This window comes from Dermacentor variabilis, chromosome 9 (genome assembly GCF_050947875.1).
Source record: "Dermacentor variabilis isolate Ectoservices chromosome 9, ASM5094787v1, whole genome shotgun sequence".
NCBI lineage: Eukaryota > Metazoa > Arthropoda > Arachnida > Ixodida > Ixodidae > Dermacentor > Dermacentor variabilis.
In genome coordinates, this window is record NC_134576.1 from 12,560,027 (window position 1) to 12,586,269 (window position 26,243).

A 26,243-nucleotide genomic window follows, 5' to 3' on the forward strand; every position below is an offset into this window, starting at 1 on the left:
GGTGAGCACGCCGTGTATGCATCGCTGTGGGCATATGCGAATGTAAAGACGCTCAAGCTGAGCGGTCATGACCTTGAGATTTCGGCGTACGTGGCGGCGCCGGAGAACTCTGTGCGCGGAGTCATTTACAACGCGTACAACGGATGCCCACTGGCAGAAGTTCGGGCGGGATTCTTGAAGAGGAATGACGGCATAGAAATTTTGGATGCCAGACCTTTGAGAAAGTCGAAGGCGATTCAGATAACGTTCGGGGGGAAGCATGTTCCCCGGCAATTTATTTACTGGAACTGTTTGTACGCTGTAATTCGGTACAGAGAGTTAGTCGAGACCTGCTATAACTGCAGACGAGTGGGACATCGGGCGGACGTTTGTTATCGTCCGAAGACTAATTTGTGTCACCGCTGCGGAAAAGACCATCCTGCGCCACCGGAAGGAGAGCCGCTGACCTGCACCCTGGACTGAATCGTGTGCCATGGGGCGCACAACACGGGGAGCCGGAACTGCAAGTTTCGTCTAGCCCGTAAGCAGCCGACGGGCCTGCAGCAGGGCAGTGAGGACAAGGGCCAAACTGACAAGGAGGAGCGGCGCTCGAGGCCCAGGAAGCGGTCATCCAGTGGTGCGAGAGACGATAACAAGAGCAGGGACCGGTCCACTTCCCACCACTGCCCGGACCCGAGCGTGGCAAAGGAGAACAGGGCTCCAGTCATGGAAGAAGTCCCAGTGCCACGAGAAAAAAGGTGAGCTGGCCCTACGTGGCCTCCCAGAGTGAGACTGCTCGAGAGAAGGAGCTACAAAGGCAGGTGCAGCAGCAGGCTGAGACGATTAAAAAGATGGAAGTCAGGATGGGAGAGATGGAACGCGTGCTTAAAAGCGACAAAGGACAAAGGGTACAAACGCCGGTGGTCCAGGCCCCACTGAAAGCGGCACAGGCGACTGCTTCTCGCGAGAGCGAGAGCACAGCTATGGAGGTGGAGAATTGGGGGAACATTAAGAGGCCACCATCGGCGGATGACGGAGCTAATGCAAAAAGAGTGGCAGAAACTTCAACGGCGGACACGCAGCAGCCAGTCGTTAAAGTCACTAGTCTTAGGGGGTAAATGTCTGCCCTTGCGGACAGAATAGGAAAACTGGAGGAAAGACAGGATAGGTTGGAAGCTCGGATCGACAGGATCGAAGCCGGACTACACAAGATTGAGGAGCGTCTTGACGCCTTCACCAATGACATGCGGGCTTTCCAAACACAGGTTATGGGCATGTTTCAACAGCTCAATGCTACGCTACAGCCTAGATTGCCTCCCGTAGTCGGCCAAGCGCCGATGTTAGTGAACCTAGTGCCTAATCATGGCCCCTCGCCAGCAAATTGAGGTTTGGCAGTGGAACTGCAGGGGCTTCCGTCGCAAGCGGGGGAACCTGCAATTGCTCATACAAAATCTGGACAGTAAGTCTCACATTATAGCTTTGCAAGAGGCTAGTGGCTGGGTGAAATTACCGGGATTTAAGGCATTTACACCGCCAGAGATTGATCGGGGGGGGGGGGGTGTATCGAGCGTCTTCACTGCCATGCTAGTCCATCGCAACGCCACGGCGATTCAGCGTACCATAGATAGCAGTAGAGAGGACTACGTCCTGCTAGAGGTTCTGCCCAAAAGAAAGGACGATAAGAGTCTCTTTGTTCTTAATGCATATTGTTCTCCGAAAGATGAAGGGGTGGGCTTGCCAGACCTCTTGATAAAGACGCAACGGCTAGGGCTCAACTCATCGTGGTTGGAGATTTCAACGCGCCTCATCCGGAGTGGGGCTACATCCGAGCCACTCCGAAGGGAAATACGCTTTGGCGGGTTGCTCACGACCTACAATGGACGATCTTGAACAACCCGCTAGATTATATGAGGATAGGCAACAGCGTTAGCATAGACACCTCTCCGGATCTCACATTTGTTAAAGGAATTAGGGATGCAAAGTGGGTAAACACGGGACAGCCACTGGGCAGTGATCACTATATCCTTTCCACGGTATTTAGTGCTGCTAAGCACAAAGACAGGGTAAAAGAAACTAGAGTGACGGATTGGGACAGATTTCGGAAAGTTAGGAAAGACACAGTGAGCGGGGAAATCGAGGACTTGGGAGCCTGGGTTGAGGCGCTCAAGCAGGACGTGAAGGGTACCACTGAAGAGGTTCCGATGGTGGAGGAGGGCTTTGCGGCGGACTCTAGACTGTTACACATGTGGGAAGCGCATGCGAGTCTCCTTCGGAGGTGGAAGAAACAAAAGCATAATGGGGTCATCCGTAGGAAGGTGGCCAAGCTAGAACGAGAAATCGAAACCTACACCTTGGACTTGCAGTGCAAACAATGGGGGCAGATTTGTGACAGGATGAATGGGCAATTCGGATGCAAAAAATCGTGGCAGTTGTTGAGGCACCTTTTAGATCCGGCGGCAACCAAATCGGCGCAGAAGGGTCAAATGGCTAGGTTAGTTCATCAGTATCAAGGCACGACTGGGGAGTTCATTCAAGAACCCCGAAGTCGTTACATAAATGGGGAGGCGGGCGGTTGCTTGCCGCATTACTCGGGAGAGGAAAACCTCGAATTAGATGCGGACTTTACGGTGGCTGAGGTGGAGTTTGCAATGGGGCAGCTTCGTACTACGTCGGCAGCGGGTCCGGACGGGGTTACTAATAAAATGCTGAGGAACCTGGATTTCAAGTCACGGACTCACGGATTTCAAGTCACGGATTTCAAGTCACGGCTCACGGACTTGATGAACAAATATTGGGCGGCCGTGGAGATCCCGGCAGAGTGGAAGCATGCTAGGATTACATTTATTCCTAAACCAGGGAAGAAGATGTGTATTGAGAATCTTCGACCCATCTCGCTGACGTCCTGTTTGGCCAAATTGATGGAGCATGTGGTCCTCAACAGGCTTCAGGGTTATGTGGAGGACAAGGAGTCGATACCTAAAACGATGATTGGCTTCAGGGCTGATATATCAACGCAGGACGTCATGATACAGCTCAAAAAGGACGTGGTTGATCATGGGTACGGCACGGGCACCAAGGCTATCTTGAGGCTCGACCTCACAAAGGCCTTTGACAATGTCACCCATGAGGCAATATTAAAGAACCTATCGGACATAGGACCGGGGGGTAGAACCTTCCAATACATCAGATCATTTCTGGAGGACAGGACTGCGGTGATTGCAGTCGGAGAATTTAAATCGGATCCTTTCCCGTTGGGGGGCAGGGGGACACCACAAGGGTCGGTTTTATCGCCGTTCTTGTTTAATCTCGCCTTGATCAAGATACCGCCCAGGCTGGCAAGGATATCGGGACTTAAACGTACATTTTAGGCGGATGACATTACTCTATTGGTAACAACGGGTAGCGGCGCACAATTGGAGGAAACTTTACAACAGGCAGTGGATATTGTGGAGGAGCTAGTGGGGGAGGCAGGGAACCAAGAGGGATACATGCGAGGCACTATGTGCCGCCACCACCGCTGAAGGTGAAAGTGGGGGGTGCACAGTCGCTGAGGTCCAAACGATCAGGATCCTGGGTCTGTATCTGCAGACTAACAGGAAGAATAGGGAGGCCTTGGAAAGGCTCAAAAATACGGTCAATGGTTCCGTGAGACTAATCAGGAGAATCGCCAATCGTAAGCAAGGCGTCAAGGAAAAGGACTTGTGTAATCTGGTACACGCATTTGTGCTAAGTAGAATAGTGTATGCGACGCCTTACATGAAGTTGGACGCGACGGAGAAAGGCAAGGTGGAGGCTATGATTAGACAGGCGTATAAGGCGGCCCTTGGGTTGCCTAACAATACTTCTACCGAAAGGCTGCTGGGATTAGGGGCGCACAACACCTTGGAAGAACTGCGGGAGGCACACTTGGCGATGCAACTCAGTAGGCTTTCCAAAACGAGAGTAGGGAGGGTTATATTGGAGAGGATCGGCATTGGAGTTGATCCTCCAGCCGGGGACATGAAAATTCAGGTGAAGCGAGAAATGCACAAGGGCTTGTACATAAAACCTTTGCCTAAAAATATGCATCCGATACATCACGAGAATCGTAGGAAGGCAAGAGCCAGAGCTTTATATTCTAAGTACGGGAAGTACAACGGGGCAGTCTACGTAGATGTCGCCGAGTATAAGAACAAGGACGCACTTGCAGTTGTGGTGGTGGACGGGCGGGGACGCTTAGTCACCTCTGGATCAGTCAAAACCCGCTCCTCAGAAACTACAGAGGAGGCGGCGATAGCGCTAGCTCTAGGTAATACTGAAGCTGACCTGATTTTCAGCGACTGTAAAACAGCCATCCGAAATTTGGCGAGGGGCCGAATCTCTGTCACAGCGGCAGGATTACTAAAGCGGGCCACGGGGCGAGGGACTACGGAGGTGGAAATTGTCTGGGCACACTCTGGGAAGCCTGGGAACGAGGCGGCTCACATGAATGCTCGAGGTTTCGTCAGCCGAGCAGGTGAGCCGGACATTCTGGAAAGGGCCACGAGAGATGGGCTGGTGTCCTTTCACGACATTAATAACCATTACAAAGTTGAGCGGAGAATTTACCCTCCACCGAACAAGCAATTGGAAAAGGCGCAGGAAAGCGTCTGGCGAAGATTGCAGACGAGATCTTTCTATAACCCATACGTGTTAAACAACATCACCCGGACGTTCAGCCGCAATGCAAATGGTGCCAGGAACTGGCCACCTATGATCACATATTATGAAGCTGTAGCATAGCGCCGCCACCGGCGGATATTATGCGTGATCCTTCTCTCGAGCAGTGGGAGGCCGTGTTGGCCAGCTCAGACCCGGTCGTCCAGACCAGGGCCGTGAAGTGGGACACCCAGGTCGCCGACAGCCATGAGCTGATGGCCATCTAGCACGGAATCGTCCGCGCATGCGTTCTGACGAAAATAAAGTTTTTCCATCCATCCATTCAAGGCCCTGCCTCAGCGCCGCCTCACGGGCTTGCTTCATTGCCTACGTCTGGATGCCGAGCTCTGAGCTGGGAAGAGCGGCGGGCCACCTCGACGACAGGGTGTCCGGAGACATCCTTCCTATAACTGCATTGCCCTCCCACAGCATGTGTTTGAGTGTTGTTGGTCCTTCCTGGCCAAATTTCCACGTGTCGTTCAGATCCTTAACTGGGAAGATACGTTTCAGATAGAATTGGTTAAAGAAGGTGTTCGTTTGGAACTGTTTCCAGGTGACTGCCTGCCTCCTGTTAAATTTGGGGCTCGTCAATGGGTATATCGTTCTGTCGTTTAGATATGCACTGGTTATGTTATTGTATCTAGGGAGCCTGTCCCATTCTCCGCGATCAGTGTTCTCTATCGTGCGAAAGGCATTGCCCCTGTTCGGCGCAGTGGGTCATGTCTTGCGTCGTCCGGTGCTCCGTCTCGTTTAGGTTCGGGAGCGTAGTTTTGGCGTAGTTCTTTACTGCCGTTGGCGAGTTGCTTAGTACAACTTCGCATTCCTGTTCTGTGAGGGCCAGCGCAATCGCTACTCTCTCCTCTATTTCAGAGTGTTTGGTGTATACACGGCATGCCATTTTGATTTTGGGTTCGGTGTCTATGACTACGGCGGTGTATATATGGCCGTTCGGATATTCGGCTGCGTCGACAAAGCGCGCTTTTCTCTCCCTACTTGGCAGAAGTATTCAAACTATTTAACTGGGAAAGTTTAGGCATAAGGATCGACGGCGAATATCTCTGCAACATTCGGTTTGCAGATAACATTGTTCTGTTCAGCAACACTGGAGATGAGCAGCAACAAATGATTGAGTACTTTAACAGAGAAAGCTTAAGAGTGAGGTGAATATTAATGTGCAGAAGACAAAGAAAATGATAAATAGCAGGGCAAGGGAACAAGGGTTCAGGATGGACAGTCAGCCTCTAGAGTCTGTGAAGGAGTACGTTTGTCCAGGTCAGTTATTCACAGGAAACCCTGACAATGAGAAGGAAATTCACTGAAGAATAAAAATGTGTTGGAAAGCATAGGGCCAACATCTTCAGCTCATGACTGGAAACTTTCCATTATCATTGAAAAGGAAAGTGTACAATCAGTGCATTTTGCTGTTGCTGACATATGGGGCAAAAAACTTGGAGACTTACAAAGAAGCTTGAGAACAAGTTAAGGACCGCGCAAACAGAGACGGAATGAAGAATGTTAGGCTTAACGTTAAGAGACAGATAGAAAGCCTTTTGGATCAGAGCGCAAACGAGTATAGCCGATATTCTAATTCACATTAAGACAAAAAAATGAAGTGGGAATGTCTTGTACTGTGCCGGCTAAATAACCGCTGGACGACCACGGTTACAGAATTGGTGCCAAGTGAAGGAAAGCGCAGTCGAGGACGGTACAAGTATAGGTGGGGCGATTGAATTTGGAAATTCGCGGGCGCTAGTTGGAATCGCTTGGCGCAGGACAAGGGTAATGGAGATTGCAGGGAGAGGCATTGGTCGTGCAGTGAGCATAATATGGGATGACACCCGCCGGGGTTGCTCAGTGGCTATGGTGTTGGGCTGCTGAGCACGAGGTCACGGGATCGAATCCCGGCCACGGCGGCCGCATTTCGATGGGGGCGAAATGCGAAAACACCCGTGTGCTTAGATTTAGGTGCACGTTAAAGAACCCCAGGTGGTCAAAATTTCCGGAGTCCTCCACTACGGCGTGCCTCATAATCAGAAAGTGGTTTTGGCGCATAAAACCCCAAATATTATTAATATGGGATGATGATGATGATTATGATGATGGTGGTGGTGGTGATGATGATTCTGATGAGATAGATAGAAAGATAGTTAAGTGTTCGACGAGAACTGGTCTGGCGAGGAAACATACTGGTGCCAAAAAGCATGCGCTCGCCAAGAATAAAGGAAAAATAAAGAACTGGACGCTTCGGGCCCCCCTCGGGTCCCTTGATAACAGTGAAGGTATAAGCATGGGCGCGCGGCTATTTATCGGTGAGGTGGCGCAGCCTACGGGTGTATATCTCGCGAAGATTACCCCGCGTCCTGTTTATCGTGTGTCTAGTTGATTAAATGTAGTATGATTCTAAAAGCAAACGGGCGCATAAGTGTTTCTGATTGTGATGATGACTGCCGAGTTCCAGTCAATGCTGTGTCCGGTTAGTTCGCGATGTTACGCCAGGGCGTTCGAAACATCATGTTCTTTATTTTTCTTTTATTTCTGGAGGGTGCACGTTTTCTTGGCACCATAGATAGATAGACCAAAACGGCTGACATAGGGAACGAATGCTTTTCGCAATAATATATTCAGTGTATTGGTACCAACGTAGACCCAGCTTAGCGAGCGGTAACCTTACCGCCACATTAACAAAACGTGCGACTTCCGGTTCTTGATGTACTTGTAATATTCCGTGCAAGCTGTGCAGGTTTCTGCGGCATATTGTTATTTTTTATTTTGGCCATTCTAGAAACCAATTTTGTGCCTTTTACCTACTTTATAGTTTAACCTTTTATCTGTAACGCCTCTGACCACCCATGCCAACACTGTTTATCATCGACGTGAGCTACTGCACGTATATTCTTCATCACGGCTACGGAGAACCATGAACTAATCTAAACATCATGAAAGTAGATGATGTGCAGACTGCTACAGCGGGCAAACAACGGGAAGGCACGACGTGGACAGACGCTGACATCCAACTCGGGAATCGCACTTGAAGTCGATAGTGAGCTCTTGTTCCCTCCTCGCCTCTCCGTTCTTTGCGCACTTTCGCGCCGTACACATCTCCATGAATTACCACTTGGCCCCTTCTCAAAACTTGGCAGGCAAAATTGCCACACGCCTGGCCTTTCGAGGCACTTTGAGTGTATTAGCGGGCTTCTTTCACGCTCCGAGAAACAGTGTTATGTACCACGGATTGAACAACAGAAAGCTGTATGGGGAGGTTTCATATTGCTCTAAAATTTTCTCATTGACAATTTTCATCTAATTCTACATTTAAGAATTTGAATAAATATTTACGCAAAATTATGCAATTAGGCGCAATGCAAGAAATAATTTCAGTATCTCCAAGGGACCGCAAACAACACTGACATGATTTTGTGCATCGACGTGGCATTTGCATACTTTTAAGTCTTGGTGCAAGATAGTTGGGACAGCCTGTATACCGCATACGAACCTACGTGTATGCAGCGAATTTGAACGCGTAGAACATATATAGGGGAACAATGTAGAAAACATTTGTAAACCAGGGAAGCAATTTATTACTAATTTATCATACAACAAGCACTGTTTGGCCACAAATAGAAGATAGAATTGCACAAACCCAGGAAGACTCTGGATTTAGAAGCAGCCACGGGCAGAGAAGCGTGAATGCAGTTTAGGTGAGCGAGAAGAGGATTGTCCGCAGGCCAGCACGTTGAACGTTGGCGTTCCGGGGAAGCGTGTACGGTACTGCACAGAAGTCGCGCCGCGCAGGGTGGCGCCCGCTGCGGGTGCCCGCCGCCGTGCCCGTCTCCCGTGGACGACGCGGTGTGCGGCTCGGACGGCCTGACGTACGCCAACGAGTGCGAGCTGCGGCGCGCGTCGTGCCGCCACCAGCGGGCCATCGCGGTGGCGTCGCGGGGCGCCTGCGACGTGTGCCGCGGAGTGCGCTGTGAGCTCGGCGCACGCTGCGAGAGCGGCGTCTGCGTGTGCCCGCGAGACTGCCCCGAAGGGTTGGAGCCCGTGTGCGACACCCGCGGCCAGCCGTACGCCAACGAGTGCCAGCTGCGCAGGGCCTCATGCCAGCAGGGACGCGACTTGGGGCCTCCCAGGCCCTGCGCGGGCGCTGGCCTCGACCAGGACCCGGACGGCGGCAGTGGGGACGGGTGCAGCTGCCGCTTTGGCGCGCTGTGTGCGCCCGGCGGAGACTGCCAGTGCGACATCCACTGCGACACGGTAAGCCGTTTCTCTCCACGCGCAGTGATCGTACGCGCCAGCTGCAAGGAGGTACAAACGAAAGGGAGAAGCACTTATAAGCGCTAATAGTGGCGGGAGTGGCCTTCGTCCCGCAGGGGAAACCAAAAAAAAAAACTGGAGCAGAATGTCGCTATCGGGGAATTAAATATAGCGCGTAATCACTACTAATGAAGCCTACCCTCGAAGCCAAAGCTGCCGTGTTTTAGGAGATAAGCAGCTCCAAAAAATACCACGCACACTATGACGATCTCCTCAGTAAACTGGATTTAGAGCGCAGCTCTTACACACTAAACAGTTTAACACCCTCAAGGGTGTAAATCGGTTTGTCACCAGACCGACACGCTAAGGGTGCTGTTGCCTACACCCTACAGTTGAGGTGCAATTAAAGCACCCTAGATGAAGGGTGTCCAGCAAAATAAATTTAGGGTGTAAGGGTGCTAGTCCACATTAACACCCATTTATGTGGGTGTTGGAAGGGTGTACACCCTTTTATTTCCGGTGTGCATGGAAGGCACACCGGAAAGGCAGGAATGGCAGGTATGGAAGGCAGGTTAGGCAATACACGCCTTCAATTACTATTATGTACAGCGATTCACTCGTAACTCTCGTGTGAGCCAGGAGTTTTAAGTTCGGCTACCAAACGCACCGTTCAACAGCCGGCCTTGAAGCTTCGATGGGCATACACAACACCTATACGTGTGGATCAGATTACATATTAGTAATTCATGGTGTAGATTGCAAAACCCGTCTTCGCTGCACAAATACAACCTACGCTTCTGCGTCAATTATCGTCAAATGAACAAGATGACAAAGAAGGATGTGTACCCCCTTCCACAGATTGACGACGCATTGGATCGGCTCTGCAACGCTAAATACTTCTCGTCGATGGACCTCAAGTCTGGCTACTGGCAAATATATTGTTACAAGCACGGGGAAAAGGGGTTTATTTAGGCGTGCGAGAGCAGGAACGGCAGGCTACGAACAACAGGAATGGCCGCTGCACAGTCTTCGTTCTCCTCTTTCTTTCTCTTCTTGATCCACGCGTCCCTTTTACGCGCTTGGACGTAACATATACCTCTCCTCGCAGACAAAGCCCACTGGGCGAGTCAACAAGCTTGACGTGGCGTGCATGATTTCAACCGTGCTACATGCGCGACTTGTGTCCTAGCAGAACGTCTACCATTGTTCGTGAGGCGCGCGAGAGTATAGTTCACTTCGCTGACTTTGTCGATGACAACATACGGTCCATCGTAGTTTGCCAGCAGCTTTTGGCACAAACCGCGCTTCCTTGTAGGAGTCCAAAGCCAAACGAGATCACCAAGGTGATATGCAACAGGCCGATATCGTGCATCGTAGCGGGCTTTGGAGTTTTCTTGTGATGCCAAAGTCCGCAGACGCGCAAGTCTCCGAGCCTCTTCAGCAAGGCATAGCGTATCGGCGACCGTAGGATTGTCGTGGTGGTAAAAAGGGAGGACAGTGTCGAGCGTATACGGGGGCGGCCGAGCATATAGAAGGAAGAAGGGGCTGTAGCCGGTTGTCTCGTGCTTGGCGGTGTTGTAGGCGTAAGTAATAAACGGTAGAACTTCATCCCAATTCTTGTGATCGGACGCAACATACATGGAAAGCATATTTGTGATTGTCCGATTAGTGCGCTCAGTGAGGCCGTTCGTTTGCGGATGATACGGCGTCGAGTGCCTGAGGTGCGAGTTACATAAACGCACAAGCTCTTCCACGATATCCGCCGTGAATTAACGTCCCCGGTCACTTATAATAACACCAGGCGGTCCATGTCGCAGAGCAATAACGTGAAGTAAGAAGAGCGATACTTCGGTGGCGTTGGCTGATGGTATAGCCGCCGTCTCGCAATAGCGCGTGAAATAGTCGGCGCAGACAATTATCCAGCGGTTCCCTTTAGATGACTTTGGAAAAGGGCCTAACAGATCAATTCCAACTTGCCGAAACGGTGAGCTGGGAGGCGGCACAGGTTGAAGGAGACCAGATGGGGCAGTGGTTGGGCGTTTCCGACGTTGACACTGTATGCAGCTGGCGACATACAACTCAACCGAATGTCGCATCCGGGGCCAGTAAAAGCGTTCTTGAATGCGATAAAGGGTGCGCACAGTGCCTAAGTGACCGGAGGTAGGGTCATCGTGCATAGCCTGAAGGATTGCTGGCCGGGGACGCTCCGGCACCACTAGAAGAAAGCGTGCACCCGTGCTTGAGTAGTTCCTTTTGTACAGGGGCCCGTCACGTAGACAGTAGCTGCTTGTTGCACATGAATGGGCAGAAGTGAAGAGTGGCTCCAATTTGGTGTCTGTCCGTTGTTCTGCTTTGAACGCATCGATTTCTGGAAAACCGGATGTCACAGAAGCGACGAGATGATCAAAATCGTCTGCGTCGCAGTCCGTCGTAGTAAGCGGCATACGGGAAAGGCAGTCTGCGTCAGCATGTTTTCGGCCACTCTTGTAGGCAACAGTGAAGTTATATTCCTGCAACCTCAAAGCCCAGCGCGCAAGGCGACCACAAGGGTCGCGAAGATTCACGAGCCAGCACAGGGAATGGTGGCCTGTGACGACTAGGAATGGAGGTCCGTACAAGTACGAGCGAAATTGCTGAACTGCAAAGATTATAGCGAGGAATTCTTGCTCTATCACCGTGTAATTTCGTTCAGGTTTGCTTAATGAGCGGCTTGCATAAGCAATCACGTGCTGACGGTCGTCAAAACGTTGGACCAAGACGGCACCCAAACCGACGTCACTAGCATCTGTGTGGATTTCTGTCGGCGCAGTAGGATTGAACTGGCGAAGGATAGGTCGGGAGGTCAGCAGGAACTTCAACTGACGAAATGCAGACTCGCACTCGGGTGTCCACTCAAACCGTGCGTCTTTATGTAGCAGATTTGTCAGAGGATAAGCGACGTCAGCAAAACCAGGAATAAATCGGCGAAAGTAAGAGCAAAGACCCAGAAAACTACGAAGTTGCTTCACTGACTGCGGCGCACTGAATGCCTCAACAGCTGCCGTCTTGAGGGGATCAGGCCGGATACCGTCTTTGTCAACAAGATGACCCAGCACAAGGGTTTGACGGTCACCAAATTTACATTTCTTGGAGTTCAGAACCAGGCCGGCGTTTTTGATGCAGTCGAGGACAATATCCAGGCGCGTATTGTGCTCATTGAATGTGCGCCCGAATATAACAACGTCGTCAAGATAGCACATACAGATGTTCCATTTTAACCCACGCAGAATGGTGTCCATGAACCTTTAAAAGGTTGTTGTAGCGTTGCACAACCCAAATGGCATCACATTGAATTCGAATAATCCATCCGGGGTTATGAAGGCTGTTTTCTCTCTGTCTGTCGGGTGTATCGGGATTTGCCAATATCCTGAGCGCAGGTCCACTGAAGAAAAATAAGAGGCCGAATGAAGGCAATCAATTGCATCATCAATCCGGGGCAGCGGCTAGACATCCTTCTTAGTCACGGCGTTTAATCTTCGATAATCAACGCAAAATCTCCAGTTACCGTCTTTCTTTCTGACGAGTATGACCGGAGCTGCCCAAGGACTCGAGGACTCTTGTATTATCCCATTTTTCGTCATGTCACTCACTTGTTCCCCGATTATCTTGCGCTCGTTAGGCGACACGCGATAAGGCTTTTGCCTGATCGGGCGCGCAGATCCCGTATCGATAGTATGGCGCGTTCGTAACTCGGGAATCGAGAACGCTTTGTCCGGCTGCGCAAAGTCAAACACTGACAGATGCTTAGAAAGCGTATCCACCAAGGTATGGCGCTCCCTTGTGCTGAGCGACTTGTTTATCATAGACAGAAGCTTTTTGTCTGAGACTTGGCGAGGGTCAGCAGGTTCACACGGCGGATCTCTTAGTACGGCTACGGACGAAGACGTGTATTCTGTAAAGTAGGCGAGTTTCAAGCCGTCTGGAAGCAGGACGGGTTCTGCCGAGCAGTTGGCCGTCCACAAGCCAGCACGCCCGTTGCCGATGGATACCACACAATGAGGGACAAAAATGTTCTTCTTCATACAATTTAGATGCATTGGCTCTACGGAGGCGTCGAAACTGTCTGGAACTTCACCGCGACATACAACCGGCACGCACACCGAGGTGTACGCAGGCACAACAGTATCTGCAGACACACAAAGTTCACCTTGACTGCAAGTCTCCGCTAAGAGCCCGGACGAAACATGGTCATCGACGCAAACTTCCCCCGTGCGACAATCAACGGTCGCACCACACTGCCGCAAAAAGTCGATGCCCAAAATCACTTCGTGCGTCGATCGGGGGATAACTACAAACTCCGTCGCGAAAACTCCACCAGCCAGGGACACTTCAGCAGTGCACACACAAACAGGACGCAACGACTCGCCGCTCACTCCACAAAATGTTGCCGCCTGGTTCCACGGAAATACAACTTTGCGCCCCAACCGACCTTTAAAACCGAGACTCAGTACGGATACAGTTGCCCCGGTATCCACTAAAGCCATTGTAGGAACACCATCAACAAGTACATGCACTTTGTTCTTAATCATAGCAACTGCTGGGGGCATTTCTGTCCATAGCACGTGTCGAGCGACCTCACCCCCATCGGCCGCGCTAGCTATTTTTCCGGTTGTGAAGGCGAGGCTGAGCGGCGCACTGGCGATGGAGATTGACGTAAACGCGGTGCACGAGAAGTTGGCGGTGGCGTCAAACTCCTGTCAGATGCCGGCGAGCGGCTCCGGAAGCTTCTCTGCCAGTAATCGTTGCCAGGAGGGACGCCAGCTGACCAAGAGGTGGTGCATGGCTGTTGAGTTGTCCTCGTAGGAGGTGTGGTCCTTGTTGAAGACCCCGATCTACGATTGCACGTTGTTGGGCGACGATTGCAAAATCTCGCTATGTGGCCCGCGACACCGCATTGGAAACACACCGGCAGATGCCGCAAATTTCGATGTTCTTGCACGTAGTCACGCATGTTGCTGTCGACTGCATAGCCAGCAGGTGTGTCCCCTTCATCATGGCTAGGCATCGGCCGCACGGAGGCGTGCGTGCGGCGAGGGCGTCGGTCGTAGTCATGATCTTGATAGCTTAGGGTCGCTCTCGTTTGTGGGGTAGACCTATACTCGACCGTCGCTGAGGGAACCGTGGGTTGCCATGCGGGCGAAACGGCCGTGTTTCGCATCTCGTGTGGTAAGTACGCACCAGCGATGCCGGGTGTGCAACGGTACATCTCTTCCCGATGGAGCAACTCTTCGCGAACAATCTGCCGTATTGTTGCTGGAAGGTCAACACACGAACTCGGGTCTACACTTGCCACCGTTGTGACATTAGCCAGGCGACTAAACTTCGGTATTATCCGTCGCATCTTCAGCGTCTCAAAGGTCCTGCAGTGGCGAATGACGTCAGACACGGAATCCAAGCTTTCTTTGCCGATCAAAAAATTGTAGACGTCTTCGGCTATCCCTTTCAACAAATGTCCAACTTTGTCCTCTTCAGACATTTGAGAGTTCACTATTTTGCACAGTTTCAGCACTTCTTCGATATAAGTTGTACAGGTCTCGCCGGGAATCTGAGCTCTTTGCGAAAGCGTCTGTTCGGCGCGTTTCTTTTTTGCGCTAGAGTCTCCAAAACACGCTCTGAGCTCCTCTACGAAAAGCTCCCATGAAGTGAGCGTGTCTTCGTGATTCTCATACCAGACGAGTGCTGTGTCGGTAAGGGAAAACACAACATTTGACAACTGTGCTGTCGAGTTCCAACCGTTAGATCGGCTCACCCTTCGGTAGTTTGTGAGCCACTCGTCGACATCTTCTCCGGCTTTTCCTCCGAAAGTGAGTGGCACCCGGTAGTATTGCCACGGAACGCCAGGTGCTGGCCTTGAAGCCGCGTCAGAACCTTCGGGAATCTGGCAGGCGTATTCAGTCATGTCAGGCGATGGTGGCGGAAGTCCGGCAAGTCGACGGCTTCGGCGAAGTTGTAGCAGCGTAGGCTCCGTGGTTACGAGGTGTACCCCGCACCGTCCACCAATTTGTTACAAGCACGGGGAAAAGGGGTTTATTTAGGCGTGCGAGAGCAGGAACGGCAGGCTACGAACAACAGGAATGGCCGCTGCACAGTCTTCGTTCTCTTCTTTCTTTCTCTTCTTGATCCACGCGTCCCTTTTACGCGCTTGGACGTAACAATATGTCGACGAGAGAGAACGCGAAAAGACCGCCTTGATCACACCAGACGGCCTCTACGAGTTCAAGGTCATGCCATTCGGTCTGTGCTCGGCGCCTGCAATGTTTCAGCGCGTCATTGACATGGTGTTATCTGGATTGAAGTGGCAGCCGTGTCTTGTTTCTTTGCATGACGTCGTTGTCTTCGCTGGAAATTTGGACGATCACCTTAGGCAGCTTGCAACAGTAGTAGAGGCCATCAAGTCATCAGGGCTCATTTTGAAGCTGAAAGAGTGCCGCTTCGCTTACGCTGAGCTTCTGTTCCTAGGCCACGTCATCAGAAAATCCGGAGTACGCCCCGACCCGCAGAAAATAGCTGCCATCGCAATGTTCCTGCAGCGCATCGACAAGAAGGCAGTGCGTAGATTTCTTGGCATGTGTGCCTACTACAGGCGCTTTGTCAAAGACTCTTCACGCATAGCTTAGCCGCTAACGCATCTAACGAAATCTGACGTCGAGGTCAAGTGGCAAACGCTGCAGGCCGACGCATTTCAAGAACAAAACGACGCATGCAGTCACCGCCGCTACTTGCACATTTCGCCGATACCGAAATGCACACTGACGCCAGTAGCCTAGGCCTCGGTGCCGTCCTAGTCAAGAAGAACGACGGACATAAACGGGTGATATTGTTACGGGGTTAAAACCAGTCAGACGTGTATTTACGGATTATTTACAATAACTATATCAGCTGTCAAGATGGTAGACAGCGCGCGAAGACGAGAACATCGTCTTCTTCCGACGATGATTAAAACATCTTCGTCAATGTGTCACATGACCCCCGGCGGCTGAAGCACCGGCTCGGTGCTGGTTAGGAGGTGAGCGAATGATACAACTTAAGAAGCGCGACGTGGACCCCATCAGAGTGATGCTGAGCCACGGTTGGCTCAGGAGGGGCGATTTCGTATGTGACGTCAGTTACTTGACGTAAGACAAGGTAAAGGCCGGAGTAGCGTGAAAGTAACTTCTCCGAGAGGCCAACGCGTCGCGATGGCGACCAAAGGAGAACCAGGGCCCCCGCTGTGTAATGGACATCACAATGGCGGGCGTCATACAAGCGCCGCTGATTGTCCTGCGACTCCACAAGTGGACGTCGAGCAATATGGCCTGCTTCTTGTGCTTTGAGGATGGCTTCACGGGCGTACTCGGATGTGGAATTCTGACTAGCAGGCAGAGCGGTGTCGAAAGGTAACGTAAGGTCACGGCCAAACAAGAGGAATATGGAGAGAAGCCTGCGGTATCACGGCGAGACGAATTATAGGCGAATGTAACGAGCGGTAGCGCAACGTCCCAGTCGCGATGGTCATCGGAGACGTACATGGACAGCATGTCAGTAAGGGTGCGGTTAAGGGGCTCGGTTAGACCGTTAGTTTGTGGATGGTAAGCAGTAGCAAGTTTGTGTTTAGTCGCGCACGAGTGTAGAATGTCATTGACAACTTTAGAAAGAAAGTAGCGGCCTCGGTCGGTGAGGAGCTCTTGAGGGGCGCCGTGGTGAAGGATGGCGTTTTCTAGGAGGAAGTCGGCGACATCGGTTACACAGCTTGTCGGAAGAGCCCGTGCGATTGCATATTGGGTGGCGTAGTCTGTTGCTCCAGCAATCCACTTCTTTCCCGAAGCAGACGAAGGAAAAGGGCCTAAAAGATCAACACTTACACATAAGAATGGTTCTGATGGTACGTCAAGTGGTTGAAGGCGACCAGCAGGCAGTGTGGTCGGCTTTTTGCGTCGTTGACAGAGATAACACGCAGCGACATAACGGCAGATGTCAAGGTATAGACCAGGCCAAAAGAAGCGGCGACGAACGCGGTCATAAGTCCGTGACACGTCAAGGTGACCTGCAGGCGGTACATCATGAAGCTGGGTGAGAACAGTCTGACGCAGATGCTCAGACACAACGAAGAGTCGGGCAGGGCCGTCCAAGCGCATGTTGGAGCGGTACAACATACCATCCTGAAGTTCAAAAATGCGAAGGGAAGGATCAGGCGTCGTTGAAGTGAGCCGTTTAATATGGTGCTGCAATGAGGGGTCCCGACGTTGTTCGGCTCCTATGTCGCGAAAAGCAGCCAGAGAGACAACGGTGACAGGTATGCCGGCCGCAGAAACGTCAGGAGGGTCGACAGGATGGCGCGACAAGCAGTCCGCATCTTGAGTAACCGGCCGGTCTTGTATACAACGGGATATTTTTGGAGGCACGCCCAGCGGCCAAGGCGCCTTAGAGATCTTTGAGGGACAAAAGCCAACACAGAGCGTGGTGATCAGTGATGACGGTGAATTGGCGGCCGTACAAATAGGGATGGAATTTACCCACTGCCCAAACGAGATTCAGACACTCGCGTTCGGTGGTAGAATAATTGCTCTCTGCAGAGGAAAGAAGGAGGCTGGCGTAGGCAATAACACGTTCTCCGCCTTGTTGTTTCTGTGCCATGATAGCTCCAATACCATGGCCACTGGAATCGGCACGGACTTCTCTTGGAGCTGACGCATCAAAGTGAGTGAGAATGGGCGGGACGTAAGCAGTCCAATCACCTTGGTGAAAGCACCAGCTTGCTCAGGGCCCCAAATGAACGCAGCGTCTTTTTTGAGGAGCTCATTCAGAGGGCGCGCAACGTTCGCAAAATTTCGGACAAACCGACGGAAGTAGGAGCAAAGGCCTAACAAGCTGCGGACATCCTTGGCACATGTTGGCACGTGAAAGTCTGCCTGCCCGTATTTTATCACGATGAGGGCGTACACCAGAAGAATCAACGAGATGCCCAAGCACAGAAATTTCACGACGACCGAAGTGGCACTTGGACGACTTTAGTTGTAGCCCCGCCTGACAGAAAACAGATATGATCGTGTGGCCGGGGCATTACATAAACCGAAAGGCATTACTTTGAACTGATACAGGCCATAGGGAGTAGTGAAAGCTGTCTTCTCGCGGTCCATGTCATCGACGGCAATTTGCCAGTAGCCGGAGCGAAGGTCGATGGACGAAAAATATTGTGCTCCATGCAGGCAATCCAGGGCATCGTCAATGCGTGGTAGCGGATAGACGTCTTTCTACCACATTCTTCGCCACATGGTATACATGTGGCGAAGAAATTTACAAGCTGGACGGATATCAGAGCTTCTTTGCAAATCGATCCCGTAGGATGGGGGGTGGGCTTGCTATCTTGGTTAAAAATAAGTTCGACTGTGAAGTTCTTTCGGAATTTTTATTTATATGCAATGAAGTTGAATGTTTAACTTTGTTATCACAAAATTATATTTATTCCGTAGCGTACCGACCCCCTAATGCTGACATAAGTACCTTTATTGAATTTCTAGCCCGCCTCTTCAGCTACGTAAGCGACAACAAGTTCAATTTATTTCTTGTGGGCGATTTTAACATTGATCTCCTGAAACGATCTCCTGCGCAGGAAGCTCTTTTACTAACTGTAGAATCAAGTGGTAATTGCATACTGACTCAGACGGCTACACGCGTTACGATGCAGACAGCCACACTTATTGATGTATTTATCTCTAACCTAAATACTAGTAGCTTACTTTCAGGTGTATTACACAGTTCTATCAGCGACCATTATCCCATTTATGTGCTCCTGAAATGTGCCGCAAATAAACAACACAACCTATCGGCGCAGAATACTGTGCAAAATATTACTCCGGACACCCTCGCGTCCTTTTTTTCTATTCTTTCAAATCAAAACTGGGATGACGTCTTTTCTTCTGAGACTGTAGATGTGGCGTATGAGGCATTCATCACCTGTTTTAAACGCCTATACCATGATCATTACCCTGAGAAAACTGTAAAAAAGTCCCCTAGAAGTCGTAAGCCATGGATAAATCGAGATTGCCTTAGAATGATTAAAAAGAAAGACCAGTTATACAAGAAATTTATGAGGACCAAGTCCCTTGCTGACCTAGGCAAGTTTAAACAATACCGCAATAAAGTGACGTCTTTTCTCAGAAACGAAAAAAGAAACTTTTTGTACAATGGGTTTGACAGGGAGTTCTGTAATGGTAGCGCACAAGTTTGGAAAAAAGTTAATAAATTATTAAACCGAGCACAGTCTACGTCAAGAGTTACAGAGCTTTGGTTTGAAGGTGAACGTATTGAAGGTGTTGCACTTGCAGATAAATTTAATACGTTTTTCAAAGATAATGTAAATACTGGTCTGAGTTCAGATTTCGCTTGCAACACTATACGACGGAATAGCAATAGTATATTTTTGGAACCTACGGGTGACACTGAAGTGTGCAGTACTTTTACTTCCTTTAAGAACAACAGGTCTTGTGATATAGATGGCATTCAAATCTCACCGGTAAAATTTGTCCTCACTCTAATAGCACCAGTATTAACTTATATTTATAACCTTGCCTTATCAAGCGGGTCCTTTCCGAAGCAGATGCAGAAATCTAAAGTAATAGTATTATATAAAAGCGGTGATAAAAATAGCATGTCAATTTACCGACCGATTTCCATTTTACCGCTTTTCTCGAAAGGGTTGGAGAAAATTATTGAACAACGGTTAATGAAATTATGCAATAGGTTTAAATTGTTATCAACAGCACAACATGGCTTTTTGCGAGGTAAATCTACCGAATCAGCTTTATTGTCCCATAAAGATATTGTTCTTAACGCTTTTGAAAATAAAAAATTGTGCATCGGCATCTTCATAGTTTTCTCAAAGGCTTTCGATCGCCTTAATCATAATACCTTACTTAAAAAATTAGACCTTTATGGCATACGTGGCACTCCACTTGAACTACTGAAATCGTACTTGCGTCATCGTCTATAATGCGTTAAAATAGGGCCACATGTATCTTCATTTCAAACTATTACTGCTGGTGTCCCACAGGGTAGTATTTTACGACCTCTACTTTTCATTTTATATATAAATGACCTTGTTTTGACTGTTAGCCAGCCGAAATATGTAATTTATGCTGACGATGCAAGTTTATTTTTCACAGGTGGTTCCATAAAATCTCTGGTTTCTGTTACTAACAATGCTCTTGATAAACTTAATGCGAAAACACCCGTGTGCTTAGATTTAGGTGCACGTTAAAGAACCCCAGGTGGTCAAAATTTCCGGAGTGCTCCACTACGGCGTGCCTCATAATCAGAAAGTGGTTTTGGCACGTAAAACCCCAAATATTATTATTATTATTATTGATAAACTTAAGGAATGGTCTGAAGCAAACTCTTTACTCATAAACACGAAAAAAACTAAAGCGCTTCTATTCAGTACAAGACAGTTTCCCACTCAACCCGATATACATATATACATAGGCGATTCACGTGTCCAGTTTGTAGACACTGTCAAGATTTTAGGGGTAATTTTTAGCAAGACCATGAGCTGGGACACTGAAGTTCAGTTCGTTATGAGTAAACTGGCAACGTGCACCGGAATTCTCGCAAAATGTCGGCATTTTCTGCCCGAACGTATAAAATTAATTATTTACAATGCGCTGTTTGTGTCCCACCTAAATTATTGTTTCTTGGTTTGGGGTACTACCACTACAACAAATATTAATAAAATATACATGCTTCAAAAGAAAGCTGTACGCTACATTGCAAACGTAGATTACCTTGTTCACACTCAGGAACTGTTTGCTCGTTACCAAATTGTGCCGATTAATACCGTGTACGAATATTACTTAGCATTGAAATATAAGCGTTGTATCCAAAATAACCAGCTTAGTTTTCTTGAATTACCCTGTCTCAGTCAAAATCTTTCAGAATACTCCTTTCGCAAAAAAGAAATTTGGCACATTCCCTTTTCCCGTACAATGTACGGGCAACAGATGCTCCGACATAGCCTGCCCACTGTTTTGAATAAATTATTGTCAAGGGGTATAACTCCTGAAACATGTTCACTTGTTGACATGAGAAGTGCATTAATTCACTAATATCTTCTTCTTGAAAGCCGCGTTCATGTATTTTTTTCGTATGTTGCTGCGATGTATCCTGTGTAATTTTATCTTGCTGCTATGCATTTCTGTGTTTTTTTTACTATTATGCTGTGTTTTTTCTGTTTATGCTTTGTTCACAAACTCATGCATACACGAGATATTTTTGCCCTTGTCAAATAGCCAGAGTGTTACTATGACTTTTACACTTTGCGTTTTCGCTGTGTGCCATGTACAGGGGGGCTGGGGCGTCCCTCAAGTGATTGTGTTCACTTTTTGCCCGGGCCTACCCGCATCGTTGATTTTTTGGCGATGTAAAAATAATAAAATAAACTTCAACCTTACATTGTTGAGGTGTCGATAACCGACGCAAAATCGCCAACTGTTGTCCTTCTTTTTAACTAGTACAGCAGGGAATGCCCATGGGCTGCAAGACGGTTCGATGATGTCTCGTGAATGCATCTTGTCAATCTCGTTTTGGATGGTATGTCGCTCAGTAGGCGAGACGCGGTAGGGTCGCCGATGGGTCGGGATCGCATCACCGGTGTTTTTTCGATGTTTTACGACAGATGTTTGTCCAAGAGGGCGTTCTCCAAGGCCGAATATATCCCAGTACGAGGCAAGGAGGCAACGTAGTTCTTGAGCACGCTGGTGGGAAGGTCGGGAGCTATCATTTTTGTTAGGGCATTCAAATCTGAAGGGACAGGGGGCGAAGCAAGAGTTGAACACGAGAAGCTGTCACAAGTTAAAGCCGAATTGTGGTAGTCTCTGGCTGGCGTTATTTGCGCCAGGGATATTCCGCGCGGGAGTACTTGTGTACAGAGTCCAAAGTTCACAAGCAAGATGTGTTGTCCGAAATGGTAACGACGGTGTGAGGGAAAGCGACGTTATGCGAGAGCAGGACATCTGGATTAGGAGATACAATGTAGTCACCGTCTCGGACAGGTGGAACGTGGGAGACACCTATGTAGGTAATGGCACGGTGAGGGAGGCGAATATGCTCTGTGGAACATAGCCGTATCGGAGCACTATCGGGAGGGTCAATAGCACCAGGTAGAGCGAGTTGCACAACACCAGCAGAACAGTCCATCAAAGCGGTATGTGTAGACAGAAAGTCAAGGCCCAGGATGAGGTCGTGAGGGCAGTGCTCTAATACATAAAATAAAACAGAAGTATGATGTCCGGCGACACTCACGTGAGCCGGACACACGCCAATAACGGCTGGTGTTCAACTGTCGGCGACTTGGACCACAGGCGAATGAGCAGGAGTGAGGACTTTCTTGAGACGATTCCGCAGCTGAACATTCGTCATAGATAACTGCGCGCCAGTGTCAATCAGAGCCGTAACAGACACACCGTCCACGTTCACGTTAAGGAGGTTCCGATGTGTGGGCCACGTCAAAAGAGGATTTTTGCGTCGGGTCGGTTTGGCAGCATCACCTCCAGTTGCTGCACCCGTTAGTTTTCCGGAAGGGTGCACCAGAAGGAACTAGGGGACGGTGATCGGCGAGATGGGGGCGATCGGGAGAAGCGGTGACGTGGTGAAGGAGAGCGCCTATGCGGGTAGGACGAGAAGTGTTGCCAGCATTTGCTGGCTGCGTTTGCGGGGCGAACCGAGAGCCATGCGATGGTTCGTAGGACTAGGGGGTCGAATTCCACGAAGACTGGCAATGACGTGAAATATGGCCGATACGGGCACAAGTGGAGCATATAAGCCTGTCGTCTGGAGTACGCTATTCGGCCGGATTGCGATACCGCGTTGGGGCATTCAGGCTGCGGGTGCGTATGAGAGTGCTGGCCTGAGTGTACTCAGGCTGAACAACTGAGCAGACGTTGGTCAAGACAACGTTGGCCAATTCTTGGCGCGCGAGGGACTGTATCAATGAGACGGTCGCATGGAAATTGTCGGGGCCATGGGTTGGGGTCGTGACAAGAGATGCGGCTTCTATTTTACGTCAAATGACATGGAGGATGCCATCAGAGCGATTGGGTGTGGGTGGACTGCGGAGGTCTTCGCAGGTGGACGTAGCAGCCGTGTTGGGAAGGCGGGGAAATGGCTGGGAAATGCGGCGACTCTTGGCTTCTTCAAACCGGCGGCATTCGGTAATGATGGCTTGCAGAGTGGAAGAATTTTTGAAGACAAGGAGATGGAAGGCATCATTTGCTATGCCCTTAAAGAAACGTGAAAGCTTATCAGGTTCGGACATCTTCGGATCCATTTTGCGGCACAGAGCGAGCACGTCCTGGATGTAAGTGAGATAGAATTCTGTGCACGTCTGGACAAGCGAAGCCAGGTCTTTTTGGGCGGCGCGCTGACGTCCAACTGGCTTGCCAAACAATTCTTTGAGCTTCCGTTTACAAAGGTACCAGCTGGTAAGTTCCTCCTCGTGGGTCTGAAACCTGACGCGTGCCGTTCCCACGAGGTAAAATATCAGATTCGCGAGCATGATGGTCTGGTCCCAGTGGTTGCTGGCGCTCACCCGTTCATATAGTTCAAGCCAGTCTTCAACATCAGTGTCGTCGGTGCCAGAAAAGGTTCCTGGGTCGCGGGGTTGTGCAATAATGACGGTGGGTGTGGGTGCCGACGGGCCCCAAGCGTCCTCGCCTTGAGCTGGCATTGTAGATGCGCCCGAGAAGCGTCCGCTGCGTAAATCCGTCTTGATAATTATCCCGCAACCTACACCAAAAACGTTACGGGGTTAAAAACAGTCAGACGTGTATTTACAGAATATTTACAATAATTATATCAGCTGTCAAGCTGGTAGTTGTTGTTGTCATCCTGAGTGGCCGTGGCACAAACCCACAGTGGGGGATTGGGCAAGAATCGGGTGGTTTAATTAGGTACATAAAAATAATAATCATAACAAGGGGGTTAACAATTTGAGCGTGTTAGTTTAAAAGTAAACGTTTTGTGTTTGACAGCGCGCGAGGACCAGAACATCGTGTTCTTCAGACGATGATTAAAACATATTCTTCATTAACGTGTCGCAATATCGTACGCTAGCCGGTCGCTGTCAAAAGCGGAAGGCAATTATTCTACGACTTCAAAGGAATGCCTCGCCATCATTTGTGCTACAGCAAAATTCTGCCCTTACCTGTATGGCAGGCCATTCAAAGTTCTCAGCGACCATCACGCGTTGTGTTGGCTAGCTAACTTAAAAGACGCTTCAGGACGGCCGGCGCGCTGGACCCTCAGACTGCAAGAACATGACGTCGCGGTAATATATAAGTCCGGAAGAAACACTCAGATGCCGACTGCCTATCACGCGCCAACATTGATCTCCCGCCGGAAGACGACGAGGATGACGACACTTTCCTTGGAATAATAGGCGCAGAAGATTTCACTAAACAGCAATGAGCAGACCCGGAGCTAAAGTGCCTCGTCGAGTACTAGGAAGGGAACATCGACGTAGTACCTAGGGCATTTAAGCGTGGATTGCTTTCGTTCACATTACAAAACAACCTGCTCGTAAAGAAGAACTTCTCACGAGTCCGCGCCAGCTACCTTCTTGTTGTTCAAAAGCGCTGCGTCCAGAAGTACTGTACGCCCTCCATGACGATCCAACCGCTGGGCACCTCGGATTCTCCCGAACGCTGTCGAGGATACAGGAAAGGTATTACCGGCCGCGTCTGACCGCCGACGTCGCCCGTTAAGTCAAGACATGCCGAGAGTGTCAGCGACGCAAGACACCACCAACAATGCCAACAGGATTACTACAGGCGATCAAACCTCCTTGCTGACCATTTCAGCAGATTGGTATGTATATTTTGGGACCGTTTCCTGCGTCAACATCCGGAAATAAGTGGATCGTCGTGGCAACGGACTATCTCACCCGCTTCGCTGAAACTAAAGCTCTACCAAACGGCCGCGCAGCCGAAGTGGCGAAATTTTTCGTCGACAACATCCTGCTGCCACCTGGTGCGCCGGAAGTCCGCATCACCGACAGAGGAACAGCGCTTACAGCAGAGCTCACCCAAGCCATTCTGCAGTACAGCCATACAAGCCACAGGAGGACAACTGCCTACCACCCGCAGACGAATGGTCTCACGGAGCGCTTGAACAAGACCCTCGCCGACATGCTACCAATATACGTCGACGTCGAGCACAAGACGTGGGACGCGGTCCTGCCGTACGTAACCTTTGCTTACAACACGGCGGTGCAAGAAACAACACAGATCACGTCGTTTAAGCTGGTTTACTGCAGGAACCCGACGACGACGCTTGACGTCATGCTGCCGCACGTAACTGATGAAGAGAATGTTGACATCGCCAGCTATCTCCAGTGCGCCGAAGAAGCCCGACAGCTCGCACGCCTACGGATCAAGAACCAGCAGTGTACCTACAGCCGACACTACAACCTCCGACGACGCTTCGTCGAGTACCAGCCCGGTGACCGTGTTTGGGTTTGGACCGCTATACGCCGACGAGAACTGAGCGAAAAGCTTTTGCGTCGCTATTTCGGACCGTACAATATCACCCAACGTATTGGCGCACTGGATTATGAGGTCGTGCCAGACGGCATTTCGCTGTCACAGCGGCGCCGCTCACGACCTGAAATAGTCCACGTTGTGCGACTCAAGCCGTACTACCAGCGTTAATGAACTTTGGGACTTCGCCTAGCTGTCCTTCGGACTCTGTTCCTTTCCGTTGTTTTGTTACTTTTTTTTAATAAGTGTCCCTTTGTGTTTCGCATCACCCGCCGTGGTTGCTCAGTGGCTATGGTGTTGGGCTGCTGAGCACGAGGTCGCGGGATCGAATCCCGGCCACGGCGGCCGCATTTCGATGGGGGCGAAATGCGAAAACGCCCGTGTGCTTCGATTTAGGTGCACGTTAAAGAACCCCAGGTGGTCAAAATTTCCGGAGTCCTCCACTACGGCGTGCCTCATAATCAGAAAGTGGTTTTGGCACGTAAAACCCCAAATATTATTATTATTATTTTGTGTTTCGCTCTCTTATATTTGTAGCTTCGGGACGATGCTTTTCAGGTGGGGGGGGGGGGGGGGGGTAATGACACGTGTACATATTTATCTTTGTCGGGCGACCACTTCTCACCGCCTAACAAACATTATCGCACAGCGCACGACGCGCCTGCATGTAAAAGAAATTTCTGGAATGTTATCGATGGTCCCATCCTCTGTCTTTCCCCGCAACTTGTGTAATCTGATTGCATGTATACACGACGCGAATAGTGTAGAACTTTGTGGAAGACACAC

At 50.0% G+C, this 26,243-nt stretch overlaps 1 protein-coding gene across 2 annotated transcripts in view; it reads left to right on the forward strand.

Annotated features, from left to right (window-relative positions):
* The window catches only part of LOC142558612 (agrin-like), a 521,743-nt gene that overhangs the window by 340,664 nt on the left and 154,836 nt on the right, over positions 1-26,243 (forward strand). For both annotated transcript variants that reach the window (XM_075670788.1, XM_075670789.1), the window contains exon 7: positions 8,449-8,910. In XM_075670788.1, coding sequence (XP_075526903.1) covers positions 8,449-8,910 — 462 coding nt within the window. The remainder of the gene's footprint in view (positions 1-8,448; positions 8,911-26,243) is intronic.